Below are 17,686 nucleotides of genomic sequence, written 5' to 3' on the forward strand. Positions count from 1 at the left end.
TGTTGTTGTTGTTGTTGTTGTTGTTGTTGTTGTTGTTGTTGTTGTTGATGTTGTTGTTGTTGTTGTTGTTGTTGTTGTTGTTGTTGTTGTTGTTGTTGAAAAGCAAAGTTGAGGTTGACTTTGCCTTTCATCCTTTCGGGGTCGATAAATCAAGTGCCAGTGAATCACTGTGGTCAATGTAATCAGCTAGTCCCCTCCTGCCAAATTTCAGGCCTTGTGCCTTTAGCAGAAAGGATTATCATGACCATGATGATGATCATCATCATCATCCTCATCAAGGTGGTGAGCTGGCAGAGTTGTTAGCACACCGGGCGGAATACTTAGTGGTATTTCGTCTGTCTTCGTGTTCTGAGTTCAAATTCTGCTGAGGTTGACTTTGCCTTTCATCCTTTCAGGGTTGATAAACTAAATACCATGGCTAGAAGTGTTTTCACAGAATATTTGAAGTGAATGACACTGTTGCACACTGTCAAGACAAGGAAACACATGCATGCACATGTGCACGCACACATGAGCATTTCCCTCTAGGTGGGTCAGTATTATAAAGGATAAACTCCAAATCCCTAACCCTTCCCCTGCCTGCCAAGTTATGCTACAGTTATCTCAACAGCCTTAATGACCTATCTCTCTACCTCCAGATGTCTCGTTGCCAGCAGAACTTCCTCAGCCATGTTCCATTTACCATTTACTCAAGACATATCTGGATATCAATGCCATCCCACGGAGATATTTCTTTGAACTTATGGCTTCTTTCTCAGAAGATGAGCTTGAGAAGGAGAAATTACAAGAATTCACCACAGCAGAAGGTCAAGTGAGTAATACTCGAGTGCGGACATGCTTGAGTACAACTGTAGTTGAGTGGAATGTTTGCAGATCACATTGGTGTTATACTTGTATGAATGATTGAGTTAAACTACCATATATGGCAGTAATTCTCGAGTGAAGTAATGAGACCATCATAATCTGTACGAGAAGATGCTGAAAAGTTCCTGACTTTAGAGGTATTGGGAAAGGCCTGGCTGGAAGCCCAACCTTCTGAGTTCTTTTACAGGGCTTAGAAAAACTGAAGGGCCTCTGCAATAAGTGAGTGAATCTGAGAGGGAAATATGTTATTCAAAACCATAATTAACTGATCCTCTTGTATTTTCTTTTACCCAAAGCCAGGAACTTTTCAGTACCCCCCTCGTAGTAGCACTAATATTTGAATGAATGAATGATTGAGTAAAGCTACAAATCCACTCACAAGGCTTTGTTCAGTCCGAGGCTATAATAGAAGATACTTGCCTAAGATGCCATGTAGTGGGACTGAACCCAGAACCATGTGGTTAGGAAACAAGCTTCTTACCACACAGCCACTCCTGCACATATATATATATATGATGCACTTCCATATAGTTTCAATATACCAAGTTCTCTCACAAGGCATTGATTGTCCCAGGGCTATAGTGGGAGGTGCCATGCAGTGGGACTGAACCCAAATCCACATGCTTGCAAAGTGAGCGTCTTAACCACACAGCCATTCCTTGCAAGCAATTCTTGAGGGAACCATTACAGGTCAGAATTGAGAGGATCTTTAGAGATGATTTTTGACTAAACCCGTCTGTGTCAGTCATAAAAATATTATGGATTCCTGTCTGTTCTCTAAATTTCAGTCTGACCGATACGACTATTGCAATCGAGTACGAAGAACAACTCTTGAAGTAAGTGGAATTCTTAGATTTCTTTCATTGTTTCATTTTTGTCAATGTTTTGAAAGATTCTTAATGGGAACTCATGTGTTGAAATAGGTTTTGTTGAATCTTGGGAAGGTCATTATTCTTTTATTCCTTTACTTGTTTCAGTCATTTGACTGTGGCCTTGCACTGGTTGTATTTCACTTCTTTACTATTATTTTCAATCAGTTAGCTATTTAGCCAACTAACTAATCAATTGTTTGATTAATCATTCTTGTACTGGTGCCACATTAAAAGCACCCCTGCTGGTGCCATGTAAAAAGCATCCATAATAGTACCACGTAACAAGCAGTAGAGAGGTCATGTCATTGAAGAGGTCGCAAACGACAGCAGAAGTACTTTGGCAAACTTGTTAGATTGATTGATTAGTTGAATGATTAATCAAAACAATTGGTTTGTTAGTTAGATAGTTAACCAATTGACAAATAACAATAGAAACTATAGTGTGTCTGTGTGTGTGTTTATCATTGGCATAATAACCCTCCCAAGATATAACTAATTATTGATCATTCATTTAAATTATGATTAAAAAAAGCCTTGTGATTGAATATTTCAGGCAGAAGTTCCGTTCTGAGTATATGCGTGTGTGAAAGTGCTTGTACCTCTTTTAATAGGAGGGAAATACAGTTTTTTTATTTAATATTATTATCATTATTTTTTTTTTTTTTTTTTTTTTTTTTTTTTTTTTTTTTTTGCATTTTCTTCATTTTATTCCTTCCAGGTTCTCCAAGACTTCAAACAGACTGTTCCTAAAATTCCTTTTGAATATATTTTTGATCTAATTTCTCCTTTGAAGCCACGCGCATATTCAATTGCTTCTTCCCAAAAGGTAAAAGTATTTGTTCTTTTATCGTGCCAATAGTGTTACTGCTGCTGCCGCCACCACCATTGCCATCATCATCATCATCATCATCATCATTGTCATCGTCATCATCAACATCAATAGCATTACCATCATCATCATCTTCATCATAACCATCATCACTGCTACTATCATCATTTTTGTTATCATCATCTTTGTCAGTGTCGTTTTCGTCATTGTTGTCATCACCATCATCATCATCGTCGTCATTATCATCTTTGTCATCATCATCATCATTATCATCATCATCGTCATCAGTAACATCAACAACAGTAACAGCTGTCTGCATGCTGGTATCACAAAAAAAGCCCAACTGGTTCATTGGGGTAAGCCACAATAACAGCAGCAACTGTGAAATTTAAATTTAACAAGTGCTTTGCTACCTCACAGTGCTAGGGTACATCTTCCCCTGGATAAGAGGATAGTCTATCACAGATAGCTTTCCCTGTCAACAGAATTGAATGCCAGCAACACTGCAAGCCAACAAAACATTCCTTAATTTTACAGACTCACTGATAATTTTTTGAGTAGCAGACTGTACTGAGTATGCATGCACACATACAGGTGTAGATGCACACTCATGCATGTGCAAATGCACACACACACAGACACACACACAAAATTTGAATGCAAATACTTCAGAGTAAAGAAGGAGCAAAAGGGAGTGCTCAATGTTAAAAGTAGAGTATTAAAATATATTACATTCATTTAGATGAATGTATAAAGAGGAGAAATGAAAGCTTATGGGAGAATTTATTCATTCATTTGATTCATTCTTTAATGTTCTGAGTCTTTAAATGAACACATATGTGTGTCGTCATCATCATCATCATTTAACATCCATTGGTCATGCTGGTATGGGTTGGACAGTTTGACCAGGTTTCGTAGGCTGAGGGGCTGCACTAGACTCCAGTCTGATTTGTTATGGTTTCTACGGCTGGATGACCTTCACTACACCAACCACTCCAAGAGTGTAATGGGTGCTTTTACGTGCCACCAGCTCAGGTGCCAGTTGCGTGACACCAGTATCTGCCATGACTACAATTTCACTTGGCTTGATGGGTCTTCTTCTCAATCACAGCATATTGCTGAAGGTCTCTCTCATTTGTCATTGCCTCCCTGAGGCCTAGCACTCAAAAGGTGCTTTTTACATGCCACCAGCACAGGTGCTAGTTACCCAACACTGGCATTGGTTACATTGCCTCTGTGAGGCCCGTGTATATAATATATACCCCAGAAATACAACTTATTAGCGACTATATAAAGCCAAGATGAACCCAAATGTATCACAGTCCAATGAACGCTAAGAGGTTGAGACTTGACATAAAAATAAACAAACCACATATTTTATTCTAGAAACTAATATATGATCTTACTTACAGAAATCTGCTATGACTGTGGATATTTTAGTGGCTGCTGTAAAATATCGGACCAAAATTCAAAGACCAAGACTTGGCATCTGTTCCAACTGGATTACCAGCAGAGAACCACATTCCACTCTGCCTGTTTGGATAAAACCTGGCTCATTTGTCTTTCCTGCAAATCCGGACATTCCTGTGATAATGGTTGGACCAGGTAAGATAGATATATTCACAACCATTTGTCATTATTTTATTACGTATTTTTATTTATTCATATATCAGTGGTTCATAATTAAGGCAGCTAATTAGTACAATTGTTACAGCAAGGACAGATTGTTTTGTGGTTATTATCCTGGCTCTGAATTCAAATCTTATAGAAATCAACTTTGCTTTTCATCCTTTTGGGGTTGATGAATAAAGTACCAGTTCTGTACTAGGATCAATTCTTCTCTTTCTCTCAACCATTTTTCTATCTATCACTCTCTTTCTGGAAGAAATTGGCTCCACCAGATCCAAAGTTGTTCAAGATATGTTATATTTTACAACAGTGCCTCTCCAATTCTATCAAAAAGTCGAGGGCCTAAAGGAGGATGAAGTTTATATTATAGTATAATTGTGATGACTTATTGGACAAGATCTTGTATTACTGGTTAATAAGTCATGAATTCAAAAATGCTGTGTACATTTCATGATGTTACTCAATAAAACATTTCCGTCTATCTACTTTGTAGACATATATATAATTTCTCTGTTTTACATTCAGTTTCTCCAATACACAATTAATTTCTGAAACCCATTAGCACTATTACTACTTTCACCTTGATGTCATGCACATTTCAACTTGTCCTCAGCTTTCTCTTATATATTTTGGCTTGCACTCAGGTTATATGACACCCTCTCTTAGGCTGCTATATCGTTATAATACATTAACCAGCCTATCCTTCACATGCAACTGTCTCTCAAATTACGTGACATATTGTTGAAACTGATCCCTACTTGACATGAAATTTCAATGGAATTGAATGCCAGCTCCTGGCAGGGCTTCCCATGTTGAACAGGTTAAAGGATAGAGGTCAGACTAATACTGGTTTCGAATAACTTTGTCCTTAAGTATGTGTATATATGAATATAAGTATATGTATCTGTATATATATGTGTGTGTGTGTATATTTATATACATTTATATGTATGTGTTTACACACACACACACACACACACACTGACAAACACATATCATTAATCTTTTTCTCTTTTTACATAACAACTGACCTCTACATGACATAGAATTTCCCAGGATTTGCACCCTGTGACATCTCTCAGATTGCCCACATGTTATGTGAACATACATTCTTTAGTCTGTACCTTCAAATTTACATTGCATGCTCCTTAAAGTGATACATTGTTCAGACTGTCCTTACGCCACACAATACAATGATCCAATTGTCTTTGCTGTCCTTCAGGCTGACCCCACTTTTGCTATCCGAACTTAGCTTAGTGATTTACTATTTGTTTACAGGAACTGGTTGTGCCCCTTTCAGGAGTTTCATTCAAGAAAGAACATCACAGAATATTGGAGGTGAGTTATACTTAACCAGGCGGGGTCCCAGGAATCTTTTGAATGGAGGGCAGAAGGTCAGAAGGGAATACAATTCCAGGAGAAAAGGGCATAATAATGTTATTTAGAAGGGTGCATTTCTTTCCTTGAAGGGATCACATGCTCCTCAGTCCCCACTTGGGTCCACAGAAAACTCATGCTTTATGTTCAACACACTGACTTACTTAAAGCCTTCACTTCCAATAGAGCATAGGCCATTGATGATCCTTCTCCACTGTTGTTGACTCTGGGCTGTCCCTTCTACTTCTCTCAAGCTGGATCCTTGGTTTCTCAGCTCTTCCTCATTGTCCTGCCTTCCCTAAGGGATGGCCTTCCTCTCCTAGTTCTTGTTGCTTTTGAATTGTCATCAACACTTCTGTTATTTTGGCAGGGTGTTGGCCCTATATAAACCCATTTTTACCTCTGGGAACAGGTGGTCAGTATTAGTCTGGCCTAAGGTGGTGAGCTAGCGGCATCATTAGCATGCTGGACAAAATGATTAGTGGCATTTCGTTTATGCACAAACACACTAATAAAAACACGTCATTAATCTTTCATTTTCTCTTTTAATTTTTCAGAAACTTATATTTTCTTTGGCTGCAGAAATCAGAAGAAAGATTATTTTTTTCAGGAAGAATGGGAAAAACTTGAGCAATCAAATCTTCTTCATGTATTTCCAGCATTCTCTAGGGACCAGGTAAAAATGACATTTCTCTTCAGTTTTTTCACCATTTTGTTCTTTGAATTGTCATTACTCTTTTAAAAATATCATAAATTAGCAACTAAGATTTTAATGGAAATATTGGTTTCAAATTTTAGCACAAGGCCAGCAAGTTCAGGGAGGGGGGAAAGTCTATTACATCACCTCCAGTATTCACCTGGTACTTATTTTATCAACCCTAAAAGGATGAAAGACTAAGTTAACCTTAATGGAATTTGAACTCAGAACGTAAAGACGGATGAAACGTTGCCAAGCATTTTGCCAGTTCTGTCAGCTAACTGCCTTAATAATCCTTTCTACTAAAGCACAAGGCCTGAAATTTTAAGGGAGGAGGCACTTCAATTATATTGACCCCAGTGCTCAACTGGTAATTATTTTATTAAAGGATGAAAGACCAAGAAGTCCTTCACTTCAGGTTAGTATTACAGTATGTAAGAGTTACTTAGTAGATGGGGTGGGGTAGAAGCATGAAAGTAATAAGCGGGGAAGTGAGGAAAAAAATTGTCTTTTATTACTAGAAATATGATTCTCTCTCCCTTATTTCTCTCTCTCTCTCTCTTACTCACTCAATCACTCTCTCGTATCTCTCCCTTTTATTTATTAGCTTTCTCTTCCTTTCACTCACTCACTCATCTGTTTTTCTCACTCCTACACAGGAAGACAAAGTCTACGTCCAACATGTACTACTGAAACAGAAAGCTTTGGTGTGGAATCTGTTGGAGGTAGAAAAGGCTTATTTCTATATTGCTGGGTAAGTTGTTTTCTCCAGATATTCTGGGACTGAATGAGAAATATTTTTACATTGCTAGGTTAAGTTCGCTCCTCCAGATATTCAATGACAGGATGGGAAATCTTGTTATTGAACCCCATATCATCTGTGGTCCAGTTGTACTGGACCACAGCCTGCACCCATTTGAGCGAAATTTAGCTGCAATTTTTAGCAGGTCAAACAACAGAAGCATTGATGACAGTTCAACACCAACAAAGCCTGGGAGTAGAAGGCCTTCCCTTGGGGACAACTCAGAGTCAAGAACAGTGGAGAAAAATCTTTGGTGGCCTCTGCTTCATAGGGAGTGAAGGGCTTAAGTATGATGTACAACAGCATTGTTATATCTGATGTATAACAGCCTTGTATGATATATATCAATAATGATGTATGGGTGTATATTAGCTGAACATAATGAGTTTGAAGAGAATGACTTAAAAGATTTCATAAAATGATTTTTATTTCCAAACAAGAATTACAAAATTAAAAATTTTTTTACAAAAATGGTAACGCAAAATAATAATAATAATAAAAATAATAATAAAAATAATAATAATAATAATAATAATAATAATAGGTAAAAAATATTTATAAAAAATTGCTTGTCTGTGATTTCAGGAACGCCAACCAGATGCCAAATAATGTGCGGGATGCTGTCGTTGAAATAGTCGAAACAGAAGGAGGAAAGTCAAAGAATGATGCCGACGAATATGTAAAATATCTTGAACAGACCAAACGATACCAAGTTGAATGTTGGTCTTGACCTAATTTATATTGTTTGTTAGTAATAAATAAACGAATGAGTAAACATTTAGTCTTTGATTAGGTCATTGTCATTACTTGAAGACCAAGACATCCCTGCTGCAAAAACAATGTCTCAATACATATTCATCCAACCCATGCTAACGTAGAAAAGCTGATGTAAACTGAACAAACAAGTTATTATTATTGGTCATTCCTTAACAGTTTATTCATTAATCAGTGAAATCAATTTTAGTCTTGATTACTCATCACAATGAATAAGACAAATAAAAAGCATTGATTTTAATCAACAGATAAAACAATGAGCATATATTTGCTGTTTTCCATGTCAAATAAATTTATTTTAGCTATCTGTTGTTACTGATAAACATCTAACTAATTAGTTTCCTCATTAATAAACTACAGATTTAAACAGTTGTTTGCAATACTAATTAAATTGGTCAGCTTTTTGCCAAGGATTAACTCTTTAACATTTAATCCAACCATATCTGGCCCAAATATTTTACCTGTTTTATGTTCAAACTAACCAGATCCAGCCTCTCACGCCTACCCTACAATGTCATTCTAAAAATAAACAATCATATCGTCAAAATCTTGAAGCTACAAGAGAATACATGATAAATTCAAAACAATGTAAATAAATGAGGATGTAATCAAACCAACATTGATTGTCAAATGATAGGAAGTGGGGGAAGTAGCACAAAGGCACATGCACACACACACACACACACACACACACGTATATATATATATATATATATATATATGACAAGCTTCCACACAGCATCTACCAAATTCATTCACAAAGCATTGGTCAGCCTTGGGCTATAGCAGAAGACACTTGCCCAAGGTGCTGCAAAGTGGGATTGAACCCCAAACCACATACATGCTTGCAAAGCGAGCGTCTTAACCACACAGCCATGCCTGTGTCTATGTAGGAGAAGAAAAAAAAGCTTGAAATCAACCAGTCTAGTACAACTGCTAATATTTGACTTTAGTTCTTTACACTTTCAACATAAATTACTGTTCCTCATTTGAGACACATATGCACATACACACCACACAGATACACATTCACACACATGTGCACATAAACTACATCCATATTTGCTTCTGCTGGTATTACTGCTACACACACCAGCATCCTTGGCCAAAATCTCACAAAAGAGTACCTGACTGACTGGCATGGGGTCACTCACCAACACACTCCCACCTCTTTGGTACACAGGCATGCTGTCTCCTCACCCTGCTTCTTCTATTGCTACTACAGTAGTTTCGGCTCTTTTGGAGCTAACTGATTTATGTCACCATTTCCATTCAAGCTTTCTCGACTCATCCTTCTGTCCTCTTTTCGTATCACTCCACTAAACCACCCACAAGCCTTGAACTAAACCACTTTCTCATTCCTTCCACCCAAGAACATCCCTGCTCATCCTTTAAGTCCTTTCACTCTCAGCAACAATAAACTAAGTCTTCTCCCTCTCTGTTTACTACAATAAACTCACCCCTTTAAGTTTTCTCTCTTGGTTACAATCGAAAATTAGAGAGGAAAATGTAGGGAGCTAAGGTCATTCCATGTAGGTATGCCCTTCACTCTAAAAAAATATTACTCTACAGTTAAAGGGTGATAGATAGAGAGAGACTGGTTAATTAGCAATATTAATGATGAAGTTATCTCAATTCCATATTTTTCAATAAAACTCTTATCGAAAGTCCGAAATAAGAGTTCTTTTTTAACATCTTCTCCATCAAAAGATGTGAACTTGTTAAAATAAAAATATGGCATAAACATTCACATATATAATGCTTAGTGGCAGATGTTGGCCCCATGATGAGATGTGGATTGTTGCCTAGATGTCATCATCATTGTTTTAATATTCACTTTTCCATGCTTGCACAGGTCAGATGGAATTTGTTTCCAGGTAAGGTGATATTTCTCCATGATTAGACATGTTTTCACAGAAGGTTGAAAATGATGGACACCATATGCATGATGGGAAATTACAAGTATGACATGAAGTAGCGGCAAAGAGATAGGAACACACACACATACATGCATACATATGTAAGCAAGCATGCACACATGCCTATATATATATATATACATGACAGGCTTCTTTCAGTTTTCATCTACCAATTCCACTCAAAAGGCTTTGGTCAACCATGAAAAGGAATGAAGAAGGATTAATGAATTGGGATTCTATGATGCAGATGATCTAGCCATTTGTGACACTAACTATAAGAAACCAACCATCCACCTGATCCCCTACCACTTAGGTGAATATACAAACCAGAAAGATTTCATACTCACCAGAAAATTTGACGAATGGTTGTGAAGAACATACTGCTTAACATAAACTTATTATCAGTGACATCAGAATAAAATCAAGATAGACTCAGAAATATATTTCTGACAATATGGAGAAGGAAGGTATGGAAGTTGAATGATGCCATCAGTTAAATGGAAATTGAAAGAAAATATTAGGTGATGCCAAAGACAAGAAGGAAGAAGAAGTGTAGGGTTTATAGATACAGAAAGTCATTTGGAGTTTCTTGAAGGCATTTTACTGCAAGCAACAGACTAGACTGGAGCAAGATTCCAGTTAAGCAGGAGTTAATATTCTTGTGAAATGGCAGAGTAGACAGAGCCACAAAGGAGCTTAATTCTCAGTTCCCCCTGTGTCTACAATACAGGAGTTCACAATTAGTTGTTTATGGGAATTTCTGTATGCTGATAACCTAATTCTCAAGCTGCAAACATGGAAGCAGAGCCTAGAATTGACAGGCACCAAAGTAAATCTAGCAATGACAAAAGCTTTAGTTAACAGGAAACAAAACTCTGCTGTCAACTAGGAAGTGCCTATGCTTGATATGCAAAAAAAAAAAAAAAAAAAAAAAAAAAAAAAAAAAAGGGAAGATTTTATACAGTCTGTCCAATGTAAATTATGGGTATATATGAGATGTAGTGGGATCACAGGCATGATAAGAGAGAAGGAAGACTTCATATGTGGCAGTTGCACATAGAACTGAGCATGGCAAGGAAGTGGCCCACCCTGGGCAATTCTTTTTACAGAGTAGTACTTTTGGGTTTATTGTATAAGCCTATATAAGGCTTAGGGGCCTGAGGTGGTGGGCTAACTCGGGGACTATTCCAGGTGGTTCACACCCTTGTTATGTCACTGGATACACAGGAATAATTAGCAGGAAGAGCACCATTGAAATATATTCTTTCAAATGCTTGGAAGGTTCCATAGAAGTAGTTGATGGCTTATGGCTTAATCAGCAATGGAAGTTGGAGGGTGGGTGTTATGAAAGGATAATAGTGAAAGTAAGAATGAAGTGGAGAAGGCTGGCTCAGTAAGCTGTTACCTCTGCTGGTAAAAAATGGTTCTGTCTCTAAATGAAGGGTAGATTGCATGATGCTTGTGTACAAAGCGCAATGTTGCATGATAGTAAAACATGAAATGAACAGGATGTGCAAAGACTGGAAAGAAAAGTGGACATGCTCTGTTGCATGTGTAATGTTAGTATGCATGAATGACAAGGCACAGATAGGTTTAGAGATAAACTGAATATAAGAAGAAATAGATGTAGTGTGCAAGAGATATGACTGAACTGGTATGGACACGTGATGTATACAAAGGATAACAGACAGTTATGTGAAAGGAGTGCTAAATGATCCCAGTGGAAGAAACCTGTGGAAAAGGAAGACATGGAAAGAAAAGTCTGACCTCACGAGACTGGAACTTACCAAAAAGAGATGGCAAGTGACATGACCCTGTGCTGAAGAAGATCCACTGAACCAATGAAAGCATGGAAAAGTCGACATAAAATGATGATGGTGATGCTGTTGCTGTCACTGATGATGAGGATGATGGTGACTCTGCTTCTGCCGACAATAAGGTTTTTGAAGCTTTGATTGTAATTCCTTTTTATCTTGCTAATGCCTTTTGGAAAACGCATGAATGTTGCAACTTAAAACTCAGACAAGGCATTTTAAGAAAGGCAATAAACAAAAAAATATATTATCATTACAATTTTCAATAACATCAAACGAGAAGGTAAATTTAAATCTTCCAAGATGTCAAATTATGAAATCAAACCAACTGACACATACAAACTTTGAATTTTATGAAAATCAATATTTTTCATCCATCAAAGACAATCTAAAATGTCAAGTTTAGAACTTCAAACAACACACTACCATCACTAGCTCCTCAATTTAACATTTCTGTGTTATAATGGCAAAGAGGGACAGGACATATTTTCCTACAAGCTTGAAGTATTCAACTATATAATTACTGAATCATGAAGCTAAGCTTTTGGTTTGATTTCATGAAGGGAAGCCATTTTAATTTGTCTTCTCTTTTTTTTCAAGCTGCTCCATTAGATGAAGCAAACATACTGGAGTATGAGGGCAGGAAGCAGTATTGTTCCTCTACTAGATTAAATGGATATACTAAAGGAGAGGGAAAGAATGAAAAAGAGGGTTAATAATGTTCCTCCACTATAGGAAAGAAACATACTGGAGGACAGAGCAACATGACAATGTCATTCATCCACCATAAGCAGACATGTTGGAGGATGAAGTAAAAAAAAAAGTCATTATTTTCTCAAAATATTAATCAGACATGTTGGAGAAGAAGAATTAGCAGTGTTATTCTCTTACTAAATTACACATCCATACTGGAGGATAAAGAATCAAGGCAGTGTCATTCTTCCATTTATACGTTTATATTTTGGAGGACAGACTACTTTCAAACAGCATATTTTCATCAATATCATAACAGCAACCATCTCACTGAACATGTTTTACATGTTTCAATTCATTGAGAATTAATTATTACCAGAAGTATTCTATTCATTAGAAATTAATTAACTGGGACTATCAGCATGAGTGCAACAGGAATGACATTTCAGTCTGAACTAAATCCCTGGTAGGTGGAGTGATTGTATTAATATATGAACGTTGTATCATGAAGTGCTGGGCTTAAGTTTTCTATAGTAACAAATTGTGCCACCTCTTACATGTCTACAAGGATTTGTCCCACCATGGATTAGACTAATCCAACCTGGTCTTCAATCTCTAAAACAAATTACAAAGAGCAGAAGCTAGATCGGTTCACATTATCATAGCTAACACACACCACACACAAGACTACACTCATGGACCACACTCACAGACCATGTTCATGGATCACATTGACAGACCTTGCTCACAGAACACACTCACATACAATGCTCACAGGCCAAATTGTCAGAACATAGTCCAATACTATACTCACAGACCACACTCATGGATGACATTGATGGCCCATACTCACAGACCACACTCAGATAATACACTCACAAACTGCACTCACAGACCATCTAAACAATGAAGCAAAAATACCTAAAATGAAAGACCTTCAATATTGTTCATGTCAATAGTGGTGATGATTTGGTCACGGTCTTGAGATTGATCAGCCCTAAGATAAAAGGCACTCCAGCCATAACCATCCCATCTTTTTAGAGAGTAGGACTAAATCTTTTTAAGATGCTAGGGTATAATTTGAAGGAAATTTGGCTCTTTGGTTTGCTAACACTGGTATACTTGTACCAGGACCAAATGGGGCATACCTATACCTGTATGTCTCACCTCAAAAAAAAAAAAGAAATTTGTTTCCTCATAATTTTTGAAAAAATAGGTTTCTTTAAGTGAGTTACTACAAATATCATTCAGATGGTGTAGATTCCAATTATATCTGAATTTGTGGTAGAAAAATGTTTTCAGACGGGTGGTGGGAAGAGGAGTTTCAGTCAAATTCACACAAGCTGACAATATCTTTCAAACGGTGTAGATTATGGTTAATCAGAATTTCACATGAAAAAAACTGATGGGTGCACACACACACACTGATACACACAACATACATTGTCTGAGAAGTATTTGAAGAAAATTTCATTGAAAAATACCTATTTTTGTCTATGTCATGAGGAAACAAAGTCAAGGGAGGCATACTTGTGTAGGTATGTCTCAAATGGCATACATTTTTCACAAAATATAAAATACAAAATATTGTAGAGTCTTTTTTGTTTTTTTTCATAATCTCTGCACCATTATTTTAGTACAGGAACTGGATATGAAAGAATCATATTCTGAAACTCCAAGAGTGATAATATCATAAAAACAACTGAATCACATTTCCAACCCCATAAAAAAAAAATTAAAAAAACGAAAAACAAAACAAAAAAAACTGGTGAACATCCATCATAGATGAAAGTCTTTCTTGGAGTAGACAGCTATTCGAAATTCTATAAAAAAAAAAAAAAATGAAACTGAGTTGGTAGTGCCTTTTGTCATGGGCCTTTGTTGGAGATGAAAACCTGAAAGATAATTGATTTTCAATAAATTTCTTGTAAGAAACGGAAGAATTTCTGCAGCAAAAGAATCAATGTTAAAGTGCAATGATAATGATAATCCTGACCGGCATTGAATGAGAATAGCAGAGACAATAGAGTACTGGACAAAATTTTTTGCAGTACAGTATTTAGTTCTGAGTTCAAATCCTGCCAGTGGCGACTTACCCTTTCCTCCTTCTTGGGTCAAGTAAAAAAAATGTGTCTCTAATTTACTATGGCTGATTGTGTCAACACATCCCCACACCTACAGTGTGGTTTGTAGCCTTGTATTAATGTAAGAAATCAATATTAGCTTCACTGTGGTTGTTGTTCCTTAGCCCTAGATCAACACTGTTCCAGTAAATAAGCAGTGGAATCAATTCAATATGATGACTGAAATGTTTGGAGATGGTGTTTCAGCATGACCACAAACTAATTACTAATTACAACCACTATACTTTAAGCCTATACTTTGATCCAAATCTGAAATGATTTGAGATCAAAAGGGATCCTACTTCAAAAGTGATCCAAGATCAATAGCAACCTATGATCAAAATTAATAAAAGATCAAATGTAATCCAAAATTAAAATTGAAGCCATTTGAATCATAATCACATGTACATACATGCAACACACGGGTATAGACATTGTATAAGTTTTCAACTCACATCTTGAAGGATGTTCAACTTATGTTTCAATTTGTTGAGGACTCCTTCTGACTGCTGCTTTGTTGAATCAAGCACATCAAAATGGTGGTGCATCTTTTGTTGTAATTGCATCTGCAAATAAATACAATAGATTTTTTTTCTTCTCACAAATTGTTTAGTAATAATACAACCCCTATGCTCTCTGAGCTTATTTTAAATCTATACTTTGATCCAAATCTGAAGTGATTCAAGATCAGAAGTTTATTGATGATAAATATGATCCTAGATCAAAACGGAACCTACATCAAAAGGTAATCCAAGGTAAAAAAAAAAATCCTAATCCAAAGTAATAAAAGATCAGATGTAATCCAAAATCAAACTTGATCCTAGATCAAAATATTGCAAAACAAGAAGTAATCCAAGATCAAAAGTAATTTTTGATAGAAATTGATCAAAGATTAGAAGTGACGGGTTACAAAATAAGTTGTGAGATGGATTAATCACAGATTAAATTAGGAATGAAAGACATTACTAACCCTAACATGATCCTGTTCTTCTATGAGTTTCTCTTTCAGGGCCTCACGACGCCATTCCTCATCGTTGTAACGTATTATGTTCTCAAGATTCTCTTTCTCTGGTTGGTGTTCCAGAAACAGTTGCTGCAAAAAGATGCATCCAATTATCATTCCATATCAACACTCACACCATTTTACCTTTATACACTCACACATACATCTTTTTACCTTTGTATACACACACACACACACAAACTCATCCACATTTTCTCATGCTCACACATTTTTCTACTTTTATACACATATGATCAGTTATTGTTATTCTACAAATCCAAGTAAGAATCCTCTTCTCCTTCATTTGTGGATCTTTGGATGTTTCTAGCCCCAATCCTCAATGTACAGCTTCAGTCACAGACAGGATAGCTTTTATCTTTTGTCTTGTACTCGTTTCAGCCATTAGACTGTGGCCATGCTGGGGCACTGCCTTGAGGAATTTTAGCCAAATGAATCAACCCCAGCACTTCTTTTTTAAAGCTGGGTACTTATTCTATTGGTCTCTTTTGCCAAACTGCTAAGTTATGCGGGGGTTAACACACCAACAATCATTGTCACGCATTCTTTCTTTTGAAAACAGCCATAGTCACAGAGCTACTCCTCATAATGCAATTCTTGACTATAAATGTTGTTGTTGTTTAGAGCAGGTGAGCCATGACCAACTAGTTGGTGGTGCATGACTTAATATTTTTGATATGAAATTATCCTAAAGACAGGTGACTACCACAGAGAAAGAGAGAAAGAGGGACATTGCAGATTGGTTCCACTTGCCAGCTGAAGTAATTTCAGTTGAGTTATGTGGCTAATTTCATGAGAAAGGCATGAATGTTGCAGCATTCCCTTCCTACTCTATATCGGTTAGTCCACATTACTCTGGTTTCTCTGGCCTATATATTCCTGCTGGACAGGACACTGGTCCATTGCAGGATTACTCATTTTTAAATGAGTGGACTGGTGTAACATGAAATGAAGTATTTTGCTCAAGAACACAATGTATCACCTGGTTCAGGGATTGAAACCACAATCTGGCAATCGTGAGTCCAACACCCTAACTACTAAGCTATGCACCTCCAGTCCCACACTATATATTATATAAAATATGGTGTCCTTTTATATCTCGTCAAAAATTAGTTCCTCTAAACCCATGTAAAGCAGTTAATCTTACCCGAGTAATATCTTTCTTGAGTTCATTGAGATGTAATTCTAGAGAAGATTTTTGTTCATTCAAAAGTTTTACATCAATTTTCAACTCATTTTTCAGTTGTTCAACATCTTTGATTTCAGTTGAGTGTTTCTGAAAAAAAAAAAAAAAAAAAATTCAAGAACATGTTTGATCAAGGAAAAATATTATCTTGCTTGGAAACAGGTGAGCGTTGGCAACAGAAAAGGCATCTGGCCATAGAAAAACTGCCTTAATAAACCCTGTCTGACCCATGCAAGCAAGGGAAAGTGGATGTTAAAATGACAACAATGACGACGATGAACTGTGTGTGTGTGTGTGTGTGTGAGAGAGAGAGAGAGAGAGAGAGAGAGTGTGTTGATATCATAACTGAGAAAGTAAAATTTACTTGAAAGATTCCAATTTTATTTCTGAGTTCCTGTAGTTGGTGCTCTGCCTCCTTTATTTCATTCATCATGGAGTCTAACTTCTCTCTTGCTTCAGAATTGCTCTGGAATAGAGGAGAAAATAAATAATGTAAGCACGACAGAGGAAAGAAGGAATGAAATACATAATGCAAGTATACATACACACATACATTGTTTTACTGGATTCAATCACTGCATTATTGCCATGCTGGGGCAACACATTTGAGAGCTTTTGTCAATCACATCTACCACATTACTTATTTCAGTTTGAAACCTGTTTTATTGATCTCTGTTTGTTAAACTGCCAAGTCATAGGAAAATAAAGCGACACAAAGAAAACAAGAGAGTAAACATACATGCACACACACATAACAATATATACATACAATCAATTTACATAAAGCTAGAAAGATGTACGAAGGGGTGTTGAAAAGTCTCTGGCTTTGGGTTAAAAGAAAATACAGAAGGATCAGTTTATTATGATTTTTATTCAACGTATTACCTTCTCAGATTCACACACTTGCAGCAGTCCTTTAGTTTTTCTAAGCCTTGTAAAACAACTGGGAAATTTGTGCCTCCAGCCAGGCCTTTCCCAATACCCTTAAAGCCAGGAACTTTTCAGCACCCCCTTGTACAAATATAGAAATACAAACACACACACATATATATATATATATATATATATATATATATCATAAATATA

General features: G+C 36.5%; 2 protein-coding genes across 4 annotated transcripts in view; one reads left to right on the top strand and one right to left on the bottom strand.

The window, feature by feature from the left end:
• Positions 1–7,851, top strand: part of LOC106873710 (NADPH-dependent diflavin oxidoreductase 1) — a 15,498-nt gene extending 7,647 nt beyond the window's left edge. For all 3 annotated transcript variants that reach the window (XM_014921223.2, XM_052975350.1, XM_014921296.1), the window contains exons 9-16: positions 639–811; positions 1,653–1,700; positions 2,455–2,562; positions 3,978–4,170; positions 5,473–5,532; positions 6,129–6,247; positions 6,928–7,022; positions 7,656–7,851. In XM_014921223.2, the coding sequence (XP_014776709.1) occupies positions 639–811; positions 1,653–1,700; positions 2,455–2,562; positions 3,978–4,170; positions 5,473–5,532; positions 6,129–6,247; positions 6,928–7,022; positions 7,656–7,800 (941 nt within the window). In that variant the 3' untranslated portion in view covers positions 7,801–7,851. The remainder of the gene's footprint in view (positions 1–638; positions 812–1,652; positions 1,701–2,454; positions 2,563–3,977; positions 4,171–5,472; positions 5,533–6,128; positions 6,248–6,927; positions 7,023–7,655) is intronic.
• Positions 7,852–7,949: 98 nt separating this feature from the next.
• The window catches only part of LOC106873177 (uncharacterized), a 49,830-nt gene continuing 40,093 nt past the window's right edge, over positions 7,950–17,686 (bottom strand). The window contains exons 29-33 of the mRNA XM_052975349.1: positions 16,965–17,066; positions 16,562–16,690; positions 15,364–15,486; positions 14,849–14,959; positions 7,950–14,165 (exon numbers count right to left, since the gene is read on the bottom strand). Of these exons, the coding sequence (XP_052831309.1) occupies positions 14,139–14,165; positions 14,849–14,959; positions 15,364–15,486; positions 16,562–16,690; positions 16,965–17,066 (492 nt within the window). The 3' untranslated portion in view covers positions 7,950–14,138. The remainder of the gene's footprint in view (positions 14,166–14,848; positions 14,960–15,363; positions 15,487–16,561; positions 16,691–16,964; positions 17,067–17,686) is intronic.

This window comes from Octopus bimaculoides, chromosome 21 (genome assembly GCF_001194135.2).
Source record: "Octopus bimaculoides isolate UCB-OBI-ISO-001 chromosome 21, ASM119413v2, whole genome shotgun sequence".
Lineage (NCBI taxonomy): Eukaryota > Metazoa > Mollusca > Cephalopoda > Octopoda > Octopodidae > Octopus > Octopus bimaculoides.